Source organism: Scleropages formosus, chromosome 8, assembly GCF_900964775.1.
Source record: "Scleropages formosus chromosome 8, fSclFor1.1, whole genome shotgun sequence".
Classification (NCBI taxonomy): domain Eukaryota; kingdom Metazoa; phylum Chordata; class Actinopteri; order Osteoglossiformes; family Osteoglossidae; genus Scleropages; species Scleropages formosus.
Window position 1 is genome coordinate 27,309,602 of NC_041813.1, and position 15,581 is coordinate 27,325,182.

The window sequence follows — 15,581 nt, forward strand, 5'->3', positions numbered from 1 at the left end:
GAGTATGTGTACAAGTTTTACTGCGGTAACTCAGCCTGGTTATGTATCTGGATGAGTGGTGCTATAAAAAACAAAAACCCGTTCAAGGGAACTGAACCTCCAGCCTTCAGAAGAAAAGTTGGCGTTTTACGCAGGGAACTTATCGAAAAAGTGCCGCCGTCCAGTCAGCACGACCTCCGTTTCCGAGTTTCAACGAGTCGCATCCAAAGTGCGTGCGACGACATGCGCGTGGCCATGTGCGCGGCGGGCACTAGGACCCAGACAGTCCTTCTCTCGTCCCGGCTTCTCTGCGCTCGGAAACATGGCCGAATCGGCGCAGAGGGAGACGAGTGAACTTCCTCAATTCTGCAGCGAATGGCTCAGGTAAAAACTGTTCGCCTGTGTGGGTTTTCTAATGCCTCAAGACATTTGCTAGCTGAGCACTGTGTGTATTTTCCCGCTGTTCCGGTAACGGCACGTCTGTTCGTTGACTGAACTCATACGGCGTTTCATTTGTTGTGATTCAATGAATCGATTGCGCTGAAAAGTGCGTGTGAAGAGAGCCAGAGACTGAGGCGAGCGACGTTGCGTTGCTGTCAGTAAATCTCCTCTCTGTCCCCCTAGAAGTTGATCTTGCGAATTATTTCCCGCATGCTCAGGCATAGTAAAGAAAAAAGGGTCCGTGCTTTACTCCTAAACTTCGTGACAGTTAGTTGCTGACTAATGATGTTTAAAATGGGTTTCTGATCCTGCTGTGGCGCGCAGCCCCTCCGAGCTGTTCGCCGCGCGCTCTCGCTGCCACAGGATACCGGCGCGCGGGCAGAAGGACTTCCTGCCGGACGGGTCAGCGCTGCAGCGCGAGCGCCTGGAGCGGAGCCTCGAGGAGCACTGGAGCCTGGTGTCGGAGGAGCGCGTGGAGAGGCTGTGAGTGGCCCTCACGTGGGAGATTCGGGGGGGGTTAATGAAGTGAAACATAATACACGCACGGCAGCAGGATTTCTAGGCATAGGTGCTGGACAGCAGAAGACACACCTCTTTCCCTCCACCTTCTTGTTTCCATGCAGTGGAGCCCTGGTGCAGGCAGAGTGGATCCCCAGCAAGAGGGTGGTGGAGCTCAGGACCCCCGCGGTGAGTGACCGTCCCTCTGGAGAGAGAGGGGCTGTGACAGTGCGCACAGGAGGTACAGCAATTCCGAGCTGATGGGATGCGAGAAGAAGAGTCGTGTTGCTCCCCCACCCATCTCGCAGGCTTATTTCGCTTGTCCTTCTCACTTTGTTTTCCATGTGGTTATGTGGTGCCAAAACTCAGCAGCAGCAGGTAGGACCCGCACCCAGTTGCCCACAGTAAATACCTTCACAACCTGCCAGGCAAATGTAATGTGTGCCACTCCCCCCCACCACCTCCGTAATAATACCCCTAGGCAAAGTAAGCAGCATTTAACATGATTCTCACACTTGACTGTTCTCCTTCTCATGGTGCATGTGGGTGTTTCCCATTGCGTGGCAAAGCCCGTGCTGTGATCGTGGAAAATTAGTCAGACAGGGAGGAGAACTGGCAGACGACCGCAGAGGCCGTCATGGTTTCCAGCACATGTGCAGATCACACAAGTGACTCACACAATACCAGTAACCCTCCATAGTCAACCAACCTCAGTAAATTTGCTTCATCAACTGACATTACGGCTGTTAGCCGACCGTTGTTGTCACTCATCTTTTGCAGTAGTGATTATATATGAATTATAAAGCCATATTGAATCTAATTTAATTTTCAAGTTTTGGACTATAAGTGTTTCGGAAACTGCTCTTTGTGGTATCCACAGAGTTATAACTATTACAGCTCTCAGTAAGATTGTAATACTTTTAATTTCTTTTCACTTCTGTTCTGCTGCAGGGTAAGTTTTGGCAGACTATGGGATTTTCTGAACATGGAAAACAGTTTCTACTTCCCGAAGAAGCTCTTTATCTCATGGAATGTGTGAGTGGTTCCCACATAACCAGTGGGGCTCCATGAATCAGTCAGTCAGGGCACCATTGTCATTGAAGAACATGCTTGCTGATGCATGAATACCAAAAGAATACGAAAAGGACAGCTCTGTGCGATTTTAACAATTTTTCTGTCTCTCTATCCTTTTGTCACACATGGAGCAGGGCAGTGTCCAGGTGTTTCTTCATGGCCTACCACTGTCAATACAGGAAGGCTATGAAATGTTCCTCTCCCCTAGCACTGTGACCCTACAGCAGTACGAGGTATGACGCAGATCAGAGTGTGCAAAATGTTATGTTGGAAGAAATTTATATGATGTTGCATGAATGCTGCAAATGTGTACAAATGATGCTTGAATTATATAAATATGTTTTCTTATCATTCCATCCCTTAAGGTGTTCAGTCACCTCAAGAGGCTGGGATACATTGTGACCAGGTTTGAGCCCAGGTAATATCGTGGGGGCTATAGGAAGTGTAACATACATAGGTACAGTTCAGGTGGAAGTGGAGCGAAACCTTGAATGTTGAGTGGATTAAACAGTCGCAGTGATTTTAGTCTTGCAGGTTTGGATTAGATGCTGAGAGAACATTGAGACAGAAATTAACTAAAATATTTTACATGAGAGTACACAAGACAGAATTTGCAGAAAATATATGTATAGAAATTGTGAATTATCTGCCTCATTGTTAATCCTCCATGTTGGTTGGTATCACATTGAAAATATGCACCCATGAGTGATATTGCCCGTCAGTAATTTCAGTGTTTGTCCTGCAGCTGTGTCCTATCACATTATGAGAGGACGCTTAACCTCCCCGTGCAACGTGACCGACAGGGGCGAGCCTTAAAGAGGAAACGGAGCCACAGTCCCCATAGTGAGCGGTGAGTTCACATGTCTTTAAAACAGGAAAACAGTACAGAAACTGTTTCGATCCAAGAGCAGTTTATTCCCATAGCACCCAGCCATTGATTTTTGTTTACTCAAAAACAGGACATACGGTCTCCACAACTGTGTGTGCTACAATGCTGAGTCCTATACAACTCACAGAGGACACTGCATGCTTTTACATGAAACCATATGTTTGGTGGTGGGAAGTGGATACATTCTAGAAATATATCTGAAACCAGTTTTGCTGGATCTGTAGAGGATATCAGTGACTATAATATACTAAGTGAGAGTGTGTGAGGAGGCTCATTTGTCTAAAGGTCTTTAAGTTAAAAATTTATGAAGGGTTGTGTGAGAGCATTTTTTAAGAGCTACTACTGGATTGGCCAGGCCAGCAGATGAACAGGAGGGAGAGGAGTCCACCGAACCACCAGACCATGAGGCCAAGAATCAGAGGTTTGATCCAGAAAACCACCCTGACTCCCTGACTGAGGAGAAGGACCAGGGAGAGGTGGAGGACAAGCCAGTGGCTATGGAGTCCACCTCCGATGCCGTTCTTGCCAGGAATTGGTGGGTGGACAGGAGCCCAAGGTCTCCTATGAGTCCGACACGGTCCCAGGCGCCCCGGTGGGACTTCTTCACCATCACGTTCCCTGATCTGGGTGCTCGGGGCCCCCTGTCCCCCTTAGTGGCTCCTGACCCAACCGTGCTCCCAGGTGAGCTCTCGGTGAGCGAGTGTGAGTTGACGCCCTGGCTGCAGCGGCTGAACCTGCGGAAAGAGCGGCTGTCTCGGCGGGAGCAGGAAAGGGAGCAGGCGAGACGCAGGTACCAGCGGAGTGTGAATGATGACAAGGAGGTGCGGCGCTGTGGGAACTGGGCTGAGTATCAGGAGCTTCTGAGGAGAAGGAGGAGACACCACGGCCAAAGGGACAGACCGCCGCATCTGTGGGAGAGCACAGTCAAGCCCCTTGTGCAGCCTGGACAGCACACGTCTCCTGGTACGACGCAGGTGTGGCGCAGCACCAGCAGAAAAGCCAAGAAACAGCACTGAATCCATACTTTCTCTATGTTGGAGTTGATGGAGGCAGAGCTTGTTTGGTACCCTGGAGCAAAGCATTTAAACTGAATTGCTTCAGTAAATATCTCTTTATGCAAATGACTATGAATGTGTGTCAAAGCTTGCGCTCATGAACTAAACAACCCTTTTCCTCTGTTCCGTCCATGTGGTGTTTCAGGAGAACTGCTGGATAAGATTAGCATTATCAAACCCTCACGCCTGCTTGACGGAGCAGCCCGGTACGTTCTCGTTCTGTACATTGATCGGGGAAGGTCTGGCAGGATTCACTGATGCTTTCAGCGTTAAATGTGATGGATTTTCAAGATCCGTTTCTGACCAAGGTTCTTGCTTGTGTTTTGTTTATGCAGGCTAGAAGAAGGTGCAGACGAATGGAAGATCAGCTTTGATGTTTTTCAACCTGACACGGTGGCCGAGTTCAAGAAGTCAAAACCAGGGAAGCCCTATTCCCGTCTGTGTGTGTGCAGGTATGCAACTAGTCTGTCCTCTACATCTATGATGATAATTATGCATGCATTTTATGGTTTGTTGTGGTTATAATCTCATGATTATAATGTTTCACATGAATTGGTTACTCTGAATTGCCCTTGGCTTGTGTATATGAGTGAATGAGTCTGAGATTTCCCTGCGGTGGACTGGTGTCCTGTCTATGGTGTACTCTTTCTCGTGCCCCGTGCTTCCAGGGTAGACTCCAGACCACTCGGAGCTTGCATTAGAGAAGTGGCTTTCGATGAGGGGTGGATGGGTAGGGTGCGTGAGAATCATGTTAAATGCTGCTTACTGTGCCACTACTACGGTCTCCTTATGTTTGTCCCTCAGTTTTGAAGGCCCTGTGCCAGACCTTCGGGTCCTGAAGCAGTTGGCATTCCAGAGTGGGGATATTCCTGTGACCTTTGCAGTGGTGGACCATGGAGACATCTCCTTCTACTGTTTCAAGGATTTCCAGCTTCCCACAGATGTTTCCCACTGACCCTCAACTGCTCAGTCTCCTATGAATGAAATACTTGCCAAAGATACTTGCGGACTAACACTCGTGCCCTTTGGGAAAACACATTCTCAGGAATACCTGCCAAGAACAGAGACTGTATTCCATGTGCTAAAGCTTTCTCCCCAACAGTTGAACGTGCCTGCTTGTCTTTTCTCAGACTTTTCTAATGGAGCACAGCACGCAAGGGAGAGGATATAATATAGTGTTATACAGCAGAATTATCACTTGATTGCTTTTGTGCATCTTAATGCAATAACCAAGCTGGAATTATCTGGTTTATATGGGGTTAGCAAGCAGTCTACTTTGATTCTCTGCAGAGGGTTATCATTTCTCCATCAATCATTTTTGTCTTATTGCTTTTCCTTTAGGAAAGACCTGTATTATATTTTTTCAGAAAAATTGGAAAATATTTTGCAATCATGCTTGGAATTCATACTAATTGTAAGATGCCTGCTTTGATTTGTGAATAAAATGTTTTAATTACACATAATATAGTTGAATATTTTTGCCATACTAGAGAGTAGAAAGTTGTTGACAGATTTCATGCTAAAATTATTCTACACATGTAAAGGTTGTAGTTAGGCTCTGAAGTTACTGAGGGTCAGACCTCAGTACAGCTGTGCTGAGCTTGTGGTAGAAAATATGACAAATGTTACATTTCTGAAAGGGTTTTCATTCCACATTTACATTAGATATAGGATTAGAGTGAAACAAAAGGCTCGAGTTGTATTCAAAGGGTCAGTGGTGTCAAGCCTTTTGACAGTTGAGCTGCCTTCTACTTCTAATGGGATTACAAGGTAGGGCTGCGTTAAGGTCACGGAAAAACTGGTAAGCCTCCAACAGGTTTAACTCAAAATTTATGCTAGAGACATGATTAGGTTCAGCCAACGGTTAAAATAAATTATTGGGGTCACATCTCTACAGATTAACTATGCTAAAGCTGTACTTAAGGCAAAAACTGGGCTTAGTATTAGGGTAATGATAACTGTTCCATTGTGGAAATGAGAATTTCTGAAGTTTTATAACTCTGTGAAGTTGTTGCAATATACAAGGACATGCACTCTTCTGGACGGAAGTAGTCTCATCAGTGTCAGGTTCTGAATAAATGAGCTGCTGAGTTATATACATCTGACAAGTAACACTAATATGCACTTGAAATTTACTTCAGTTTCCTGGGGAAACCTTATTCCACACTGGAAACCTTTAAGCATGCAATTTACTGAAGCAGCTGATGCACTTAAATCCATCTGTGCCTGAAATCTGGCTTTATAATGAACAATTCATATTTTTTTTATGTCTCTACATTGACAGACTTTGAGGATGTATGACTTTAATAATCACGTGGCCACTTTATGCAGCAGCTCTGGAGGCCATGCCCTCGCTCTGAACGGTGAGTCCTTGCTACCGGAATTTACTACACTGTATAGTCTTCTCTTTCACTATGCTTGTTTCCTCCTGTTCTACCTTTAGTGTTGGTAATGGTAGAATTTTTCAGGTTAGAAGAGATGTCCAGGTCTTACCAATGATGTGATCAGGACCACTGGATGTTGAACCTTGCTACAGATTTTTGTAGCAATCATGTGAGCAAGTTTTTCTTCAAAGGATGAAACTCAGCAAAGCAGAGGGAATATTTCAGTTGGAAGTTTATTCAAAATGAAGAGATCTTAAGTCACTTTTGCGTGTGTGAGTTCTAACCTCTTAAGTTTCATTCCCGACTGAGTTGATTGTCATAAAGAGACGGCCCCTGCTGTACATTCAACTTCTTGTTGCCTGTGCTCGACATTGCTTCCTTCTTCATTTCTGACCTCGGAGGGGAAAAACTTGGCTTTAAGGTCACCGTGCTCCTGGCCATCTCCGTTATGCTTCTGATGCTCAACGACGTCCTGCTGGAAACTGTTCTCTTGCATCCAACAGAGCAGCAAGGGGGGTTTTACCTGGAGGTGGAAGGATGTGGCCAACTACATCAACACAACCTATTTTCTTCTCTACCTGTTCACCTGTGTCCTGTTTCTGCTCTACATCTCTGCCCAGTGGCTGGCCTAGAGCCAAGATGCATCATTTCCAAAGATTGCTTTCTGTTGTACGGTCAACTTTGGCTCAGAAATATTCTGCCATGTCTCTGGTAAATTTGTATTGTTCTGCATAATGAACTGTAGACTTTTGTAAAATATCACTGCTCCCAGACATCCGAACGCTTTTGCAGATCTGTGGTGCGGTAATCTGTCATATACCATGATTATTCACACATTCAGTGCATTAAAAGGAATTACAACTTTTTATTAAACATGTTGTGTGTATCAGTGTCTTACATCATGGTTATTACTAAATGCTGCACAGAAGTCACTCTGCTTTTTCTGCTGGGACCAGTAAAGATGGTTTAAATTACAATACACAGTCATTTCTTTTTGGTGGAAAGGTATGGTTCATGAAAAATTAACTCCCACAAAATATATCAGACTCTTAACTGAAGAAAATATGAAGGTGCTTATGGGGCACTTTAATTTCTGTACATGTTCAAATTTTGCACTCAATCTTTCAAGGGAAAAGCAACATGTCCTGAACGAAGGACTGAACTTCCCTCTCGTGGGATGGAAGCTTTACGTCTGCGCAGTCGCAGTCGAGGCCGGACTCGTTGGGATACACTTCCGGTCTCGTGACGTGTTGTTCCGCCGTCACCTCCGATGTTTTACGTTGGGAGCGACGTGGTGAATGAGGTGAAATTATGACCCTTCAGTCTAGCGGTTCGTTGAAGTCGGGTGGTCTGCTCGCTTTTTGTGGTTTCGGCGAGTTGTAAGGGTAGCTCTTTCTCGGAATAACGTCTTAGACGTCCTGGTCGGGACGGTTCTCTTCAATAACTCCGGGTTATCTGGCTAGTACTACACTGACTGTGACTGAAGGAACTGTGTCTTACACCCGATCATCATCGAGAGCAGCGTGGTAAGCAAATTGTCAGCTGCCCGGTGCTTCACTGGCAAAACATCAACAAAACACTATATTCATTGCTGTTTCTTTAGAACAATAGCCAGGTACTGAGGGGAAAAAAAGAGTCTCCATGTTTACTCAAAAACTGTATGTTTACCTACCCTACCGCACTGCTGTGGTCTTCGCCGCGTGAAAAGCCCAGGCCCAGGGCCAGCTCCGGCTGACCTGCAAACTAAGCAGCGTTTTTTCCAGCTTTTTACACTTTTTAAATCAGAAAAACTATGCAAACATAAATTGGGACATGTCCGAAATGCACCCACGTTTTGTAGCTAAGCCTTGGCCTTGTCTCCTTGGTTGGACTGGAGTCCCACTCTTTGAGTCAGTACACTCTGGCTGTGCTGAAAATACCCTGCTGTTCTGTGTCAGAAACTGTAATTAGCGTTGAATCAATGTCTCAGCTATGCAAAAAGTTAATAGAAGCATATTCTGATTGTGTTTCTCAAGTCACCTTTGTATGCGAGGTTTTCTGTTACAGCTTGTGTTTCAAACCTGTTTTCTTGCCCCGTAGACTTCGACCCTCGTCTCTGCCTGTCCTTGTGAAGACCGTTTCCACCATGGCTGGTGGCATCACAGAAACTGGAGAACTTTACTCTCCATATGTACGTATTTCCAGTTTCCAGTGAACAGGGCAGTAACAGTTTCTTGATGTGAATTATTACAGATTGAAGTTTTGAAGTCTTGCCCTAATGCATTAATGTGCATTTTATTATTTAGTGGAGTCTTTGAAATCACTCAATAATAAGTGTTATTTAGGGAGAGTAAAATTGCATAACATTGATTTTGGGATAACTAATAGTGTTGCTACTTAAAATAACAAAAGGTCATCAGCTTTAAGTCTGGTGTATGATTATGGATTTTGCTGGCAATATGTGCTCATGTAACTAGGTCAGCAGTTTCTTTTGCAATAGCAACTGCTGACAAAGCTATAATGCTTCACATTTCTCTGCGTTCTTGGAAGGGGGCGGCTCTAGGCAGTCATGTAAAGACGGTTGCAGACATGACAAAAATAAAGATGTTGCAGACATGACACAAGTGGCAAGCGTGCAGAAAGTGTCTTGCTCCGAGCCAAGTGATTATGTTGATGGCGTGTAAGTAACTGTGCTTCTCTGAGCAGTAAACCGTGTTGACAGATTCTAAACTGAAGCAGAAATTAATCCAAATAGTAGTGAATGATTTGGGTGGAACCAAATGCGGATATTTCTTTGATCCCCAAGGACCAGAGTTTCTTGGTGTCAAATGTACACTGCTGACAAGTGTCGGACCAAATACTTCCTAGTCGTAGCCCTCAGATACATGTTCTTGAAGCGTTTCAGCTACAGGTCGTCTTCCATTTACGACGTTTGGCGACCGTTCCATCAATCTTATTGTGTTATTTTCAAATTCCGATTTTTTTTTTTTTTGGTCAAAATGTCAAATGACCAGTGCTCCTGCTACCCGATAACATTGGCTGATTGTGCTGCCACAAGGAGCCCGTATTTGTTACTCCTCGGTATCAGCGATTGTTTTATTTACAAAACTTTTAGTTTGTGATTCCCTTAGTTACTTTTGATTGAAAATGGCTAGCCAGTAAAGAATTGGTGTTCTAGTGGTGTGGAAAAGAAGAAATGCAACATTTAGAAACGAAAGTGAAAATAAGTGCAGCATGAAAATGTACAGCACAGCATTTTTATTATTCTGTATTGTTTAAGCATGATAATGTGTGAAATCAATGAAAAAAAATAAAAGCCCTTTTATGCAACATAGCATTTATGCATAGCCTTATGATTTTTAGGCAGTTTAAGGTTATTTGTAACTTATAGCAAAGTCGATGTAAAAGGAGGTTGTCAGATCAGAACCACGCAGTAACTTGACAACCACCTGGTTTAGGAGTATTTGGGGTTCTGCTTGGCCGAAACAAGTAGAGGTCAAGTAACTGGAATAACTGATTGAGAGCACTTGTGCAAATATTTCAGCTGTTTTAGATGCGTCACCTAAAAGGTTTACTTACCTCGAATGTTTATTAATCTTACATAGCCTGTATCTTTCTAGTGTATTTGTATGAATGAGTTAAAACTGTGTAGTGCATTGTCAAATTTGTACAGTTTTGCAGTTGTTTCTGAGGCAAGCAGCTGGTCTTAGCCATCAGTGTGTTCAAGTTCTTGTGTGTTGTTTCTGTGCAGGTTGGCCTGGTCTATATGTTCAACTTGATTGTGGGCACTGGTGCCCTTACGATGCCCAAGGCCTTTGCCACTGCAGGATGGGTTGTCAGCCTCACTCTTATCTGCTTCCTTGGATTTATGAGGTGTGTCTCTTTTTAATCTGGCTCTGTCAAACATGTTAGATGTTTCTGCTGTTTACTACATCACTTTGAGATGCTTCAACTGAAATGATTTTACACTCCATCTGCAGTTTCTCCATTCTGTAGCTAACCAGTGTTATCCATTTCCCCTATTTGGCCGGTTAACATTAGATGCATTCATTCACGTGTTGTGTAATATTTGATGAAGGTATTATGTTTTGTTGAGGTTGTTTTTAGTTAAATAAATCTCAGCCACAAGGTGTCAGTCTTAAACAATCTAGCAGTGGGCAGTTTCTGTTCTTCGGGAATATGTAGCTTTTTTGGAGATATATATAATGGATTTTTTTAAAATGATGAAGTAACATTTAGCAAAACATTTGAGATGGATAATCAGTAATTATCTGACTTTTTATTGAAGCACATCTACACCACTCTAATTGTTTTGATGACTTTCATGGAACAAAAATACATTTTCCCTATATGTAGCAAATTAAGTATGTTAACTTTCATTTAATTTTTACTTGACACCAAAATTATTGCCTCTGACAGCTTAATATAAGGTGAAGGTATTGTGATTGGTTTGTTTAAGTGCAAGTGATGTCTCTTAATCACCATCCTGTGTTCTGGGTTTCCTCTTAGAAACAATGTCCCCTTTTCCACAGCTATGTTACCACCACATTTGTGATCGAAGCCATGGCTTCAGCTAATGCACAGCTGCGCTGGAAGAGGAGAGAACAAGAGGAGGTGAGTGTATTTACTCTGAGTTGTACATCACTTTGGAGAAAGGTGCATGCCAAATGCATAAACATCTTTCTTTATCAATGGGCATAGCCAACGGCAAGGAGGCATAGCTAACGTGAGTGTTTTGTCTTAAAGGTTTGGATTGCCACAAATATTCCGCTGTAAGCGTTTGTTGTCTTGGGTGCGGCTCTTAACCTTGGATGTTGAAGGCTTTCAGTTTCAGAAGGTTCTCAGCTATGTTTAATAGCAGACATTCTCAGCAAAACGAAAGGCTGTTTGTCTCACATGAGGCTGGAAGTGCTGTGATAAACGTTAAAAGAGCATACAGCACGCTGTTCCAGGTCTAGGTTGTAGACCTGTAGTCTGTGGCAGGGCCATACAGAGGTTGTGATGAAGCTTCCCAAGTCATGCTGAGTAATGCCAAGAGCCAAGTAGCAGGTGTCACCTGGCCTAATTACAGCTCACAGCTAGGGCTGAGAAATTGTGTGGTTACCCCCCCACGGTGTTGTAACTGAGCCATTGGTATACATATTACCTTACTTCATTCATGCTGGGACCGATAGCTGATAGTATTAATGTTCCCGGTGCTTGGTGAAACCCTGAAGGACATTGCCCCTTTTCCTCAGTAAGGCATGTTTTTTGCAGCACTACTGTGGGTTAGAAGGGGACAGTTGTCTATGTTTGTCTCATACTGAATATTGTTTCGTTGTTTAATTTACTTACTTTGTGGCAGCTTCTGACAAGGAGTGATAGTGTTTTTAGGATTTTTTTTCTCAGTTGGTCTAGTTACTTTTTCTTAACGCTTCTAGATTATAGTAATCGTCCCAGACCCTCTGTCGCACTCTTGATACATTGCACCTTCAGATATGCTTTAACAGCTCCTTAAACATAATAGGAAGAGCTCAAGAGGAACTTGAAATATTTACTTTTAGAAATATGTGCGGATGAATTTTTCCCAGTAGGAAAGAAACAAATAGGTTCTTTCATACCTGGTGATATATTGGTCAATTTCAGTGCATCTCTTGAGACGGCAGCAGAACTGAATACATGGGTATCTGATGATGGTAGTATTTCAGATGTCAGGCAAAAAACACTGCTGTTTTCTTCTATGAATGAGGCTGTTTCCTTAATCGTGAACTTCTCAGACAAATCACCTTATTGGTTATTTTTCTGCCATTATTACATTAGCTAAATATCTCTCCAGTGTCAGCTGCATTTACATTTATTCATCTAGCAGACACTTTTCTTCAAAGCGACATACATCTCAGAGAAATACAATTTGCGCATTACATTAGGAGAAAGAGAGACATAGTTGCAGATGTATGTGATTCTTAAGTAAACATTTGGAGTATGATTAGAATAAATCAGCAGTAGATGTAATGCATGAAGAGATATTACAGGTGTCAGAGTGGGACTGGGTGTTGTTGAACATCCTGCTGACTGGTGAGCGATTATTTACTGCTTGTCTTTGGATTTGGTTGTTTTGTTGGATAAAGTTGAGCCAAAGTCCCAAGTCTCTGGACATTTTTATTGCTCTTAGTAAAGTAGCAGTATTTTTGTGTGTTTGGAGGTGCTAGATTGGTAGTGGGTAGTGTAGAGGATAGAGCCTTTACCTTCTGCTTGCAAGACCCCAATTTGAATCCAGCTCTCTTTGTAGTACCCTTCAGCCAGGTGCTTAAGTAAAGTTGTTCCAGTAAAAATTATTCAGCTCTATAAATTAGTAAATAATTGTAAGGATTTTAGTATACACACTTTATATTTTATATTACTTTAGAGAGAAGCATCAGCTCTTTGAGTAAGTAACCTTAACGGTCTGGTTGACGCACTTTCTCATGTGTGACAGGTTTCTGTCTAATTGTCTGTAACAGTGCTGCAGTTGGCTTCAGGCATGTTTAGATGGGGACGTGTAAATGCAGGCAATAGACATCTAGGGAGGGTGACTTTTCTTGCAGATAAACTGAGCCGTTTAAATCTGAAGCCTTGTTTGTGATTCCGTGTGTTTGTTGAAAGTTGTGTGGGCACTTGTCCTCATATCCACCTTCCAACCCTTAGGTCAGTAATGACGAGTCTACCTCCGATTACTCTGAGGACGAGGTGATGGTTCGGGGCAGGTCAGAGCCCCAGGAGACTCGTCCCATTCTGTCAGTCCGTGAGTAGTGTTCACTCTCCTGGCTGCAGGTTTCGGAGGATCTTAGGACTCTTTACAACCCTCTTACAGTACTGTGATAACAGGATCACTCTGAGGTTGCAAAATACATTTCATTGTTAGTTCTCCTCTGCATGAACATTCCTTTTATTATTACTTAAAGACAACAACTGTCTCAGAAATGTTTTCATTTCTCTTGTGATGATCTGAGTTCTTTCCTCACTTTGTCATTCTCAACAGTTAGAATGTGAAGTATTGTAAGTACTGCCTGCAAAACCATGTTCTTTTTCTGAAATGGTCAGAAAGAGCAGCTTCGGTGGACCACTTTGACATTTTGGAGAGGGTAGAAATGGGACAGATGGCTTCCATGTTCTTTAACAAAGGTAAGATGCCACATGTGCTATATCCTAAGGTAATATAAGAGTAGAAGTCAGCATGAACCCTGTTGGTTTAAAAAAAAAAAAAAAAAAACCCTTTAACCAGAGGGAACGTGACACCACTGTACATTCAGTTGAAACTTCACTTGACATTACCTCGTTGTTCTGCTAGTGTGTGAAGTGGTGCATTTATGATTACTTTGCATGGATGTGACTGCTCCGTAATTGGTTGAGTGATGCAGCCTTTCATATGGATGGTGAACTGGGTGAACCAGCCCTGCATTATATAAGCAGTGTGTAGCTTATTTAATTTTGTAGTTTTTTGCCTTCTTTAGTCCTCCGTGAGTCTTCTGATCTTTGTGCCACCAAGATAAAAATGAATTTGAATGAATAACAAGGAGTTGCTTTCAGCCTAGCCAGTGGCTGGGGACTCTACTAGAGTTGATACTGAGCTGGCAGAAGGAGTTCTTAATGCAAAAAGGGCAGCCAGATCTTTGATTAAATGTGCCCGCATTCTTTCGAGTGCAGTTTTTGACTGGACAGAGTCAGGCTGCTGGTTAGTAATGGGCATTAATCGCTACGGCAGACTATCCTTTGGTGTTAATTGGCCTGCTCCTCACCCTGTCGTGTTGGTTATTTCATCTGTCGGCAATCCTAACAGTACTGTGACAGGTGGTGCCAGCGGCGAAGATGTGCCTTTTTTAGTGGCTCTGCAAGAGCTGGCGACACTAATGAACAGCGTGCTACTTGCCAGAACAAACCGAAAGCTGAGTTATACTCACCTTGATCCACAAATGGGTAACCTTCCTGCTGTGAGAATGTGCCTGTCGCCGGAGTACCTCTCTAAGTGCACTTGACACCATACAACCTCTGTACACGCATCGACCCTGTCTCAGAACATTACTGAGGGGCAGCCTGGACGGTTGTTGGTCTGTCCTAATACATGCTTCAACTGTGTTGTTTTTAAATATATTGCCCTGTGGTTCTATGACATTATTTTTGGTTTAACCTTTTAAACTCCTACCCTTTATTTTTAAAAATAAAAAAATCTTTTATTTTTTCCCCCCTTCTGAAATTATATGCCAAGTTTTAGAGGACTTTTTCAGGGAATACTTGTTAATATTTTCCTGATGGACTGTTTTGTAGTTCAGCTTCTTCTGACAGTAATTCAATTTGTTTTGGAGCATAATGCCTGGTCATTCATTCATACATACATACACACTGTACATACAGAGAAATTTGTTCATGTGGCCCAGAAATGTGGTTTAACCATTCATTGTTGTAACAAAAGTACAAGTCGTAATAATTGTACTTTGTTAGTTTTACGTTTTATTTATTCATTTAGCACTTTTCTGCAAAGTGGCTTGCAATGAATGAAGTATTCATATATGTAATGTTTTGCTGATTTCTTTTTATCTAAGGTGACCTACAATGCTAGATACAGACTACAAAACACCACTTATAGTAAATCACTCACCCAGAGCAGCACATGTGAACTCGTCTGTACACAGAGCAGTTTTCTATCTGTGCTGTGAACTCCAAGGCGGAGTTACTGCTCTGAGGGAAATCCACACTTTGATTTATCAGGTTTCTGTAACATGAGCAGTACATCAAGCAGGGATCCGGTGAGCATGTTGCATTTGTGAAAAGTTTCTAAAACTGTGCACTCTCCAGAATGTTCATAAATAACCCAGAAAAACTTTCAGCTAAGCTTTTCCTGCTCATTTCTCTGCTGTCTGCTAATTTTGCTGCGATCATTTAATGAAATAATGCACCCACTATGGGCAACAAACACTCCTGTGGAAATGCAGTACACTTGCCATAATGGCCCACTCTCTTAAAGTAACACTCTCTCATCCTTGATACACTAACATATAGAGATCTGGCTGCAGACACAGTGACTGCCGTACATAACTTAACTTTCGCTTAATTCGCACAATGTGTGACTTTCAAAAAATGTTTCTGGATAAATTTTGTTGTATGGTGTTTTTTTTTTACTCCCAATTTTTTGATGTTCCACAAATTGAAAATTGCGTATCAAAAGCGAAGAGGTGTTAAAATAAAATTTTGGATAAAGAGAGCTCCTAAATGGAGACATGCCTTTATTGTGTTATGGTTACTAATGTTAACTAGTGAAATAGTTGTATT

At 42.8% G+C, this 15,581-nt stretch overlaps 2 protein-coding genes across 3 annotated transcripts in view; both read left to right on the forward strand.

Moving 5' to 3' along the window:
• The first annotated feature begins 288 nt into the window (after positions 1 to 288).
• On the forward strand, positions 289 to 5,356 carry tsen54 (TSEN54 tRNA splicing endonuclease subunit). 2 transcript variants are annotated; one of them, XM_018756633.2, is made up of 11 exons: positions 289 to 363; positions 745 to 903; positions 1,044 to 1,107; positions 1,870 to 1,953; positions 2,127 to 2,225; positions 2,358 to 2,410; positions 2,738 to 2,842; positions 3,237 to 3,844; positions 4,082 to 4,142; positions 4,272 to 4,388; positions 4,741 to 5,356. In XM_018756633.2, exons 1-11 carry the CDS (start codon positions 302 to 304, stop codon positions 4,889 to 4,891), a joined length of 1,563 nt encoding a protein of 520 aa, XP_018612149.2. In that variant the 5' UTR covers positions 289 to 301; the 3' UTR covers positions 4,892 to 5,356. The 2 variants fall into 2 exon arrangements, with proteins under 2 accessions (XP_018612149.2, XP_018612157.2); XM_018756641.2 differs by lacking the exon at positions 4,741 to 5,356 and having other exon boundaries at positions 3,237 to 3,855; positions 4,272 to 4,347.
• A 2,221-nt stretch (positions 5,357 to 7,577) lies between these two features.
• tmem104 (transmembrane protein 104) overlaps positions 7,578 to 15,581 on the forward strand; it is a 29,124-nt gene continuing 21,120 nt past the window's right edge. Inside the window, exons 1-6 of the mRNA XM_018757108.2 lie at positions 7,578 to 7,846; positions 8,400 to 8,490; positions 10,051 to 10,172; positions 10,832 to 10,913; positions 12,963 to 13,059; positions 13,359 to 13,439. Coding sequence (XP_018612624.1) covers positions 8,446 to 8,490; positions 10,051 to 10,172; positions 10,832 to 10,913; positions 12,963 to 13,059; positions 13,359 to 13,439 — 427 coding nt within the window. The 5' untranslated portion in view covers positions 7,578 to 7,846; positions 8,400 to 8,445. The remainder of the gene's footprint in view (positions 7,847 to 8,399; positions 8,491 to 10,050; positions 10,173 to 10,831; positions 10,914 to 12,962; positions 13,060 to 13,358; positions 13,440 to 15,581) is intronic.

What these genes read in the sequence shown, in the direction of transcription:
- tsen54 (XM_018756633.2), top strand. Translation starts at nt 302, where the DNA reads ATGGCCGAATCGGCGCAGAGGGAGACGAGTGAACTTCCTCAATTCTGC. An exon ending in CTGCTTGACGGAGCAGCCCG is followed by an intron (nt 4,143 to 4,271) that starts GTACGTTCTCGT and finishes TTGTTTATGCAG; the next exon opens with GCTAGAAGAAGGTGCAGACG. An exon ending in TCCCGTCTGTGTGTGTGCAG is followed by an intron (nt 4,389 to 4,740) that starts GTATGCAACTAG and finishes TTTGTCCCTCAG; the next exon opens with TTTTGAAGGCCCTGTGCCAG.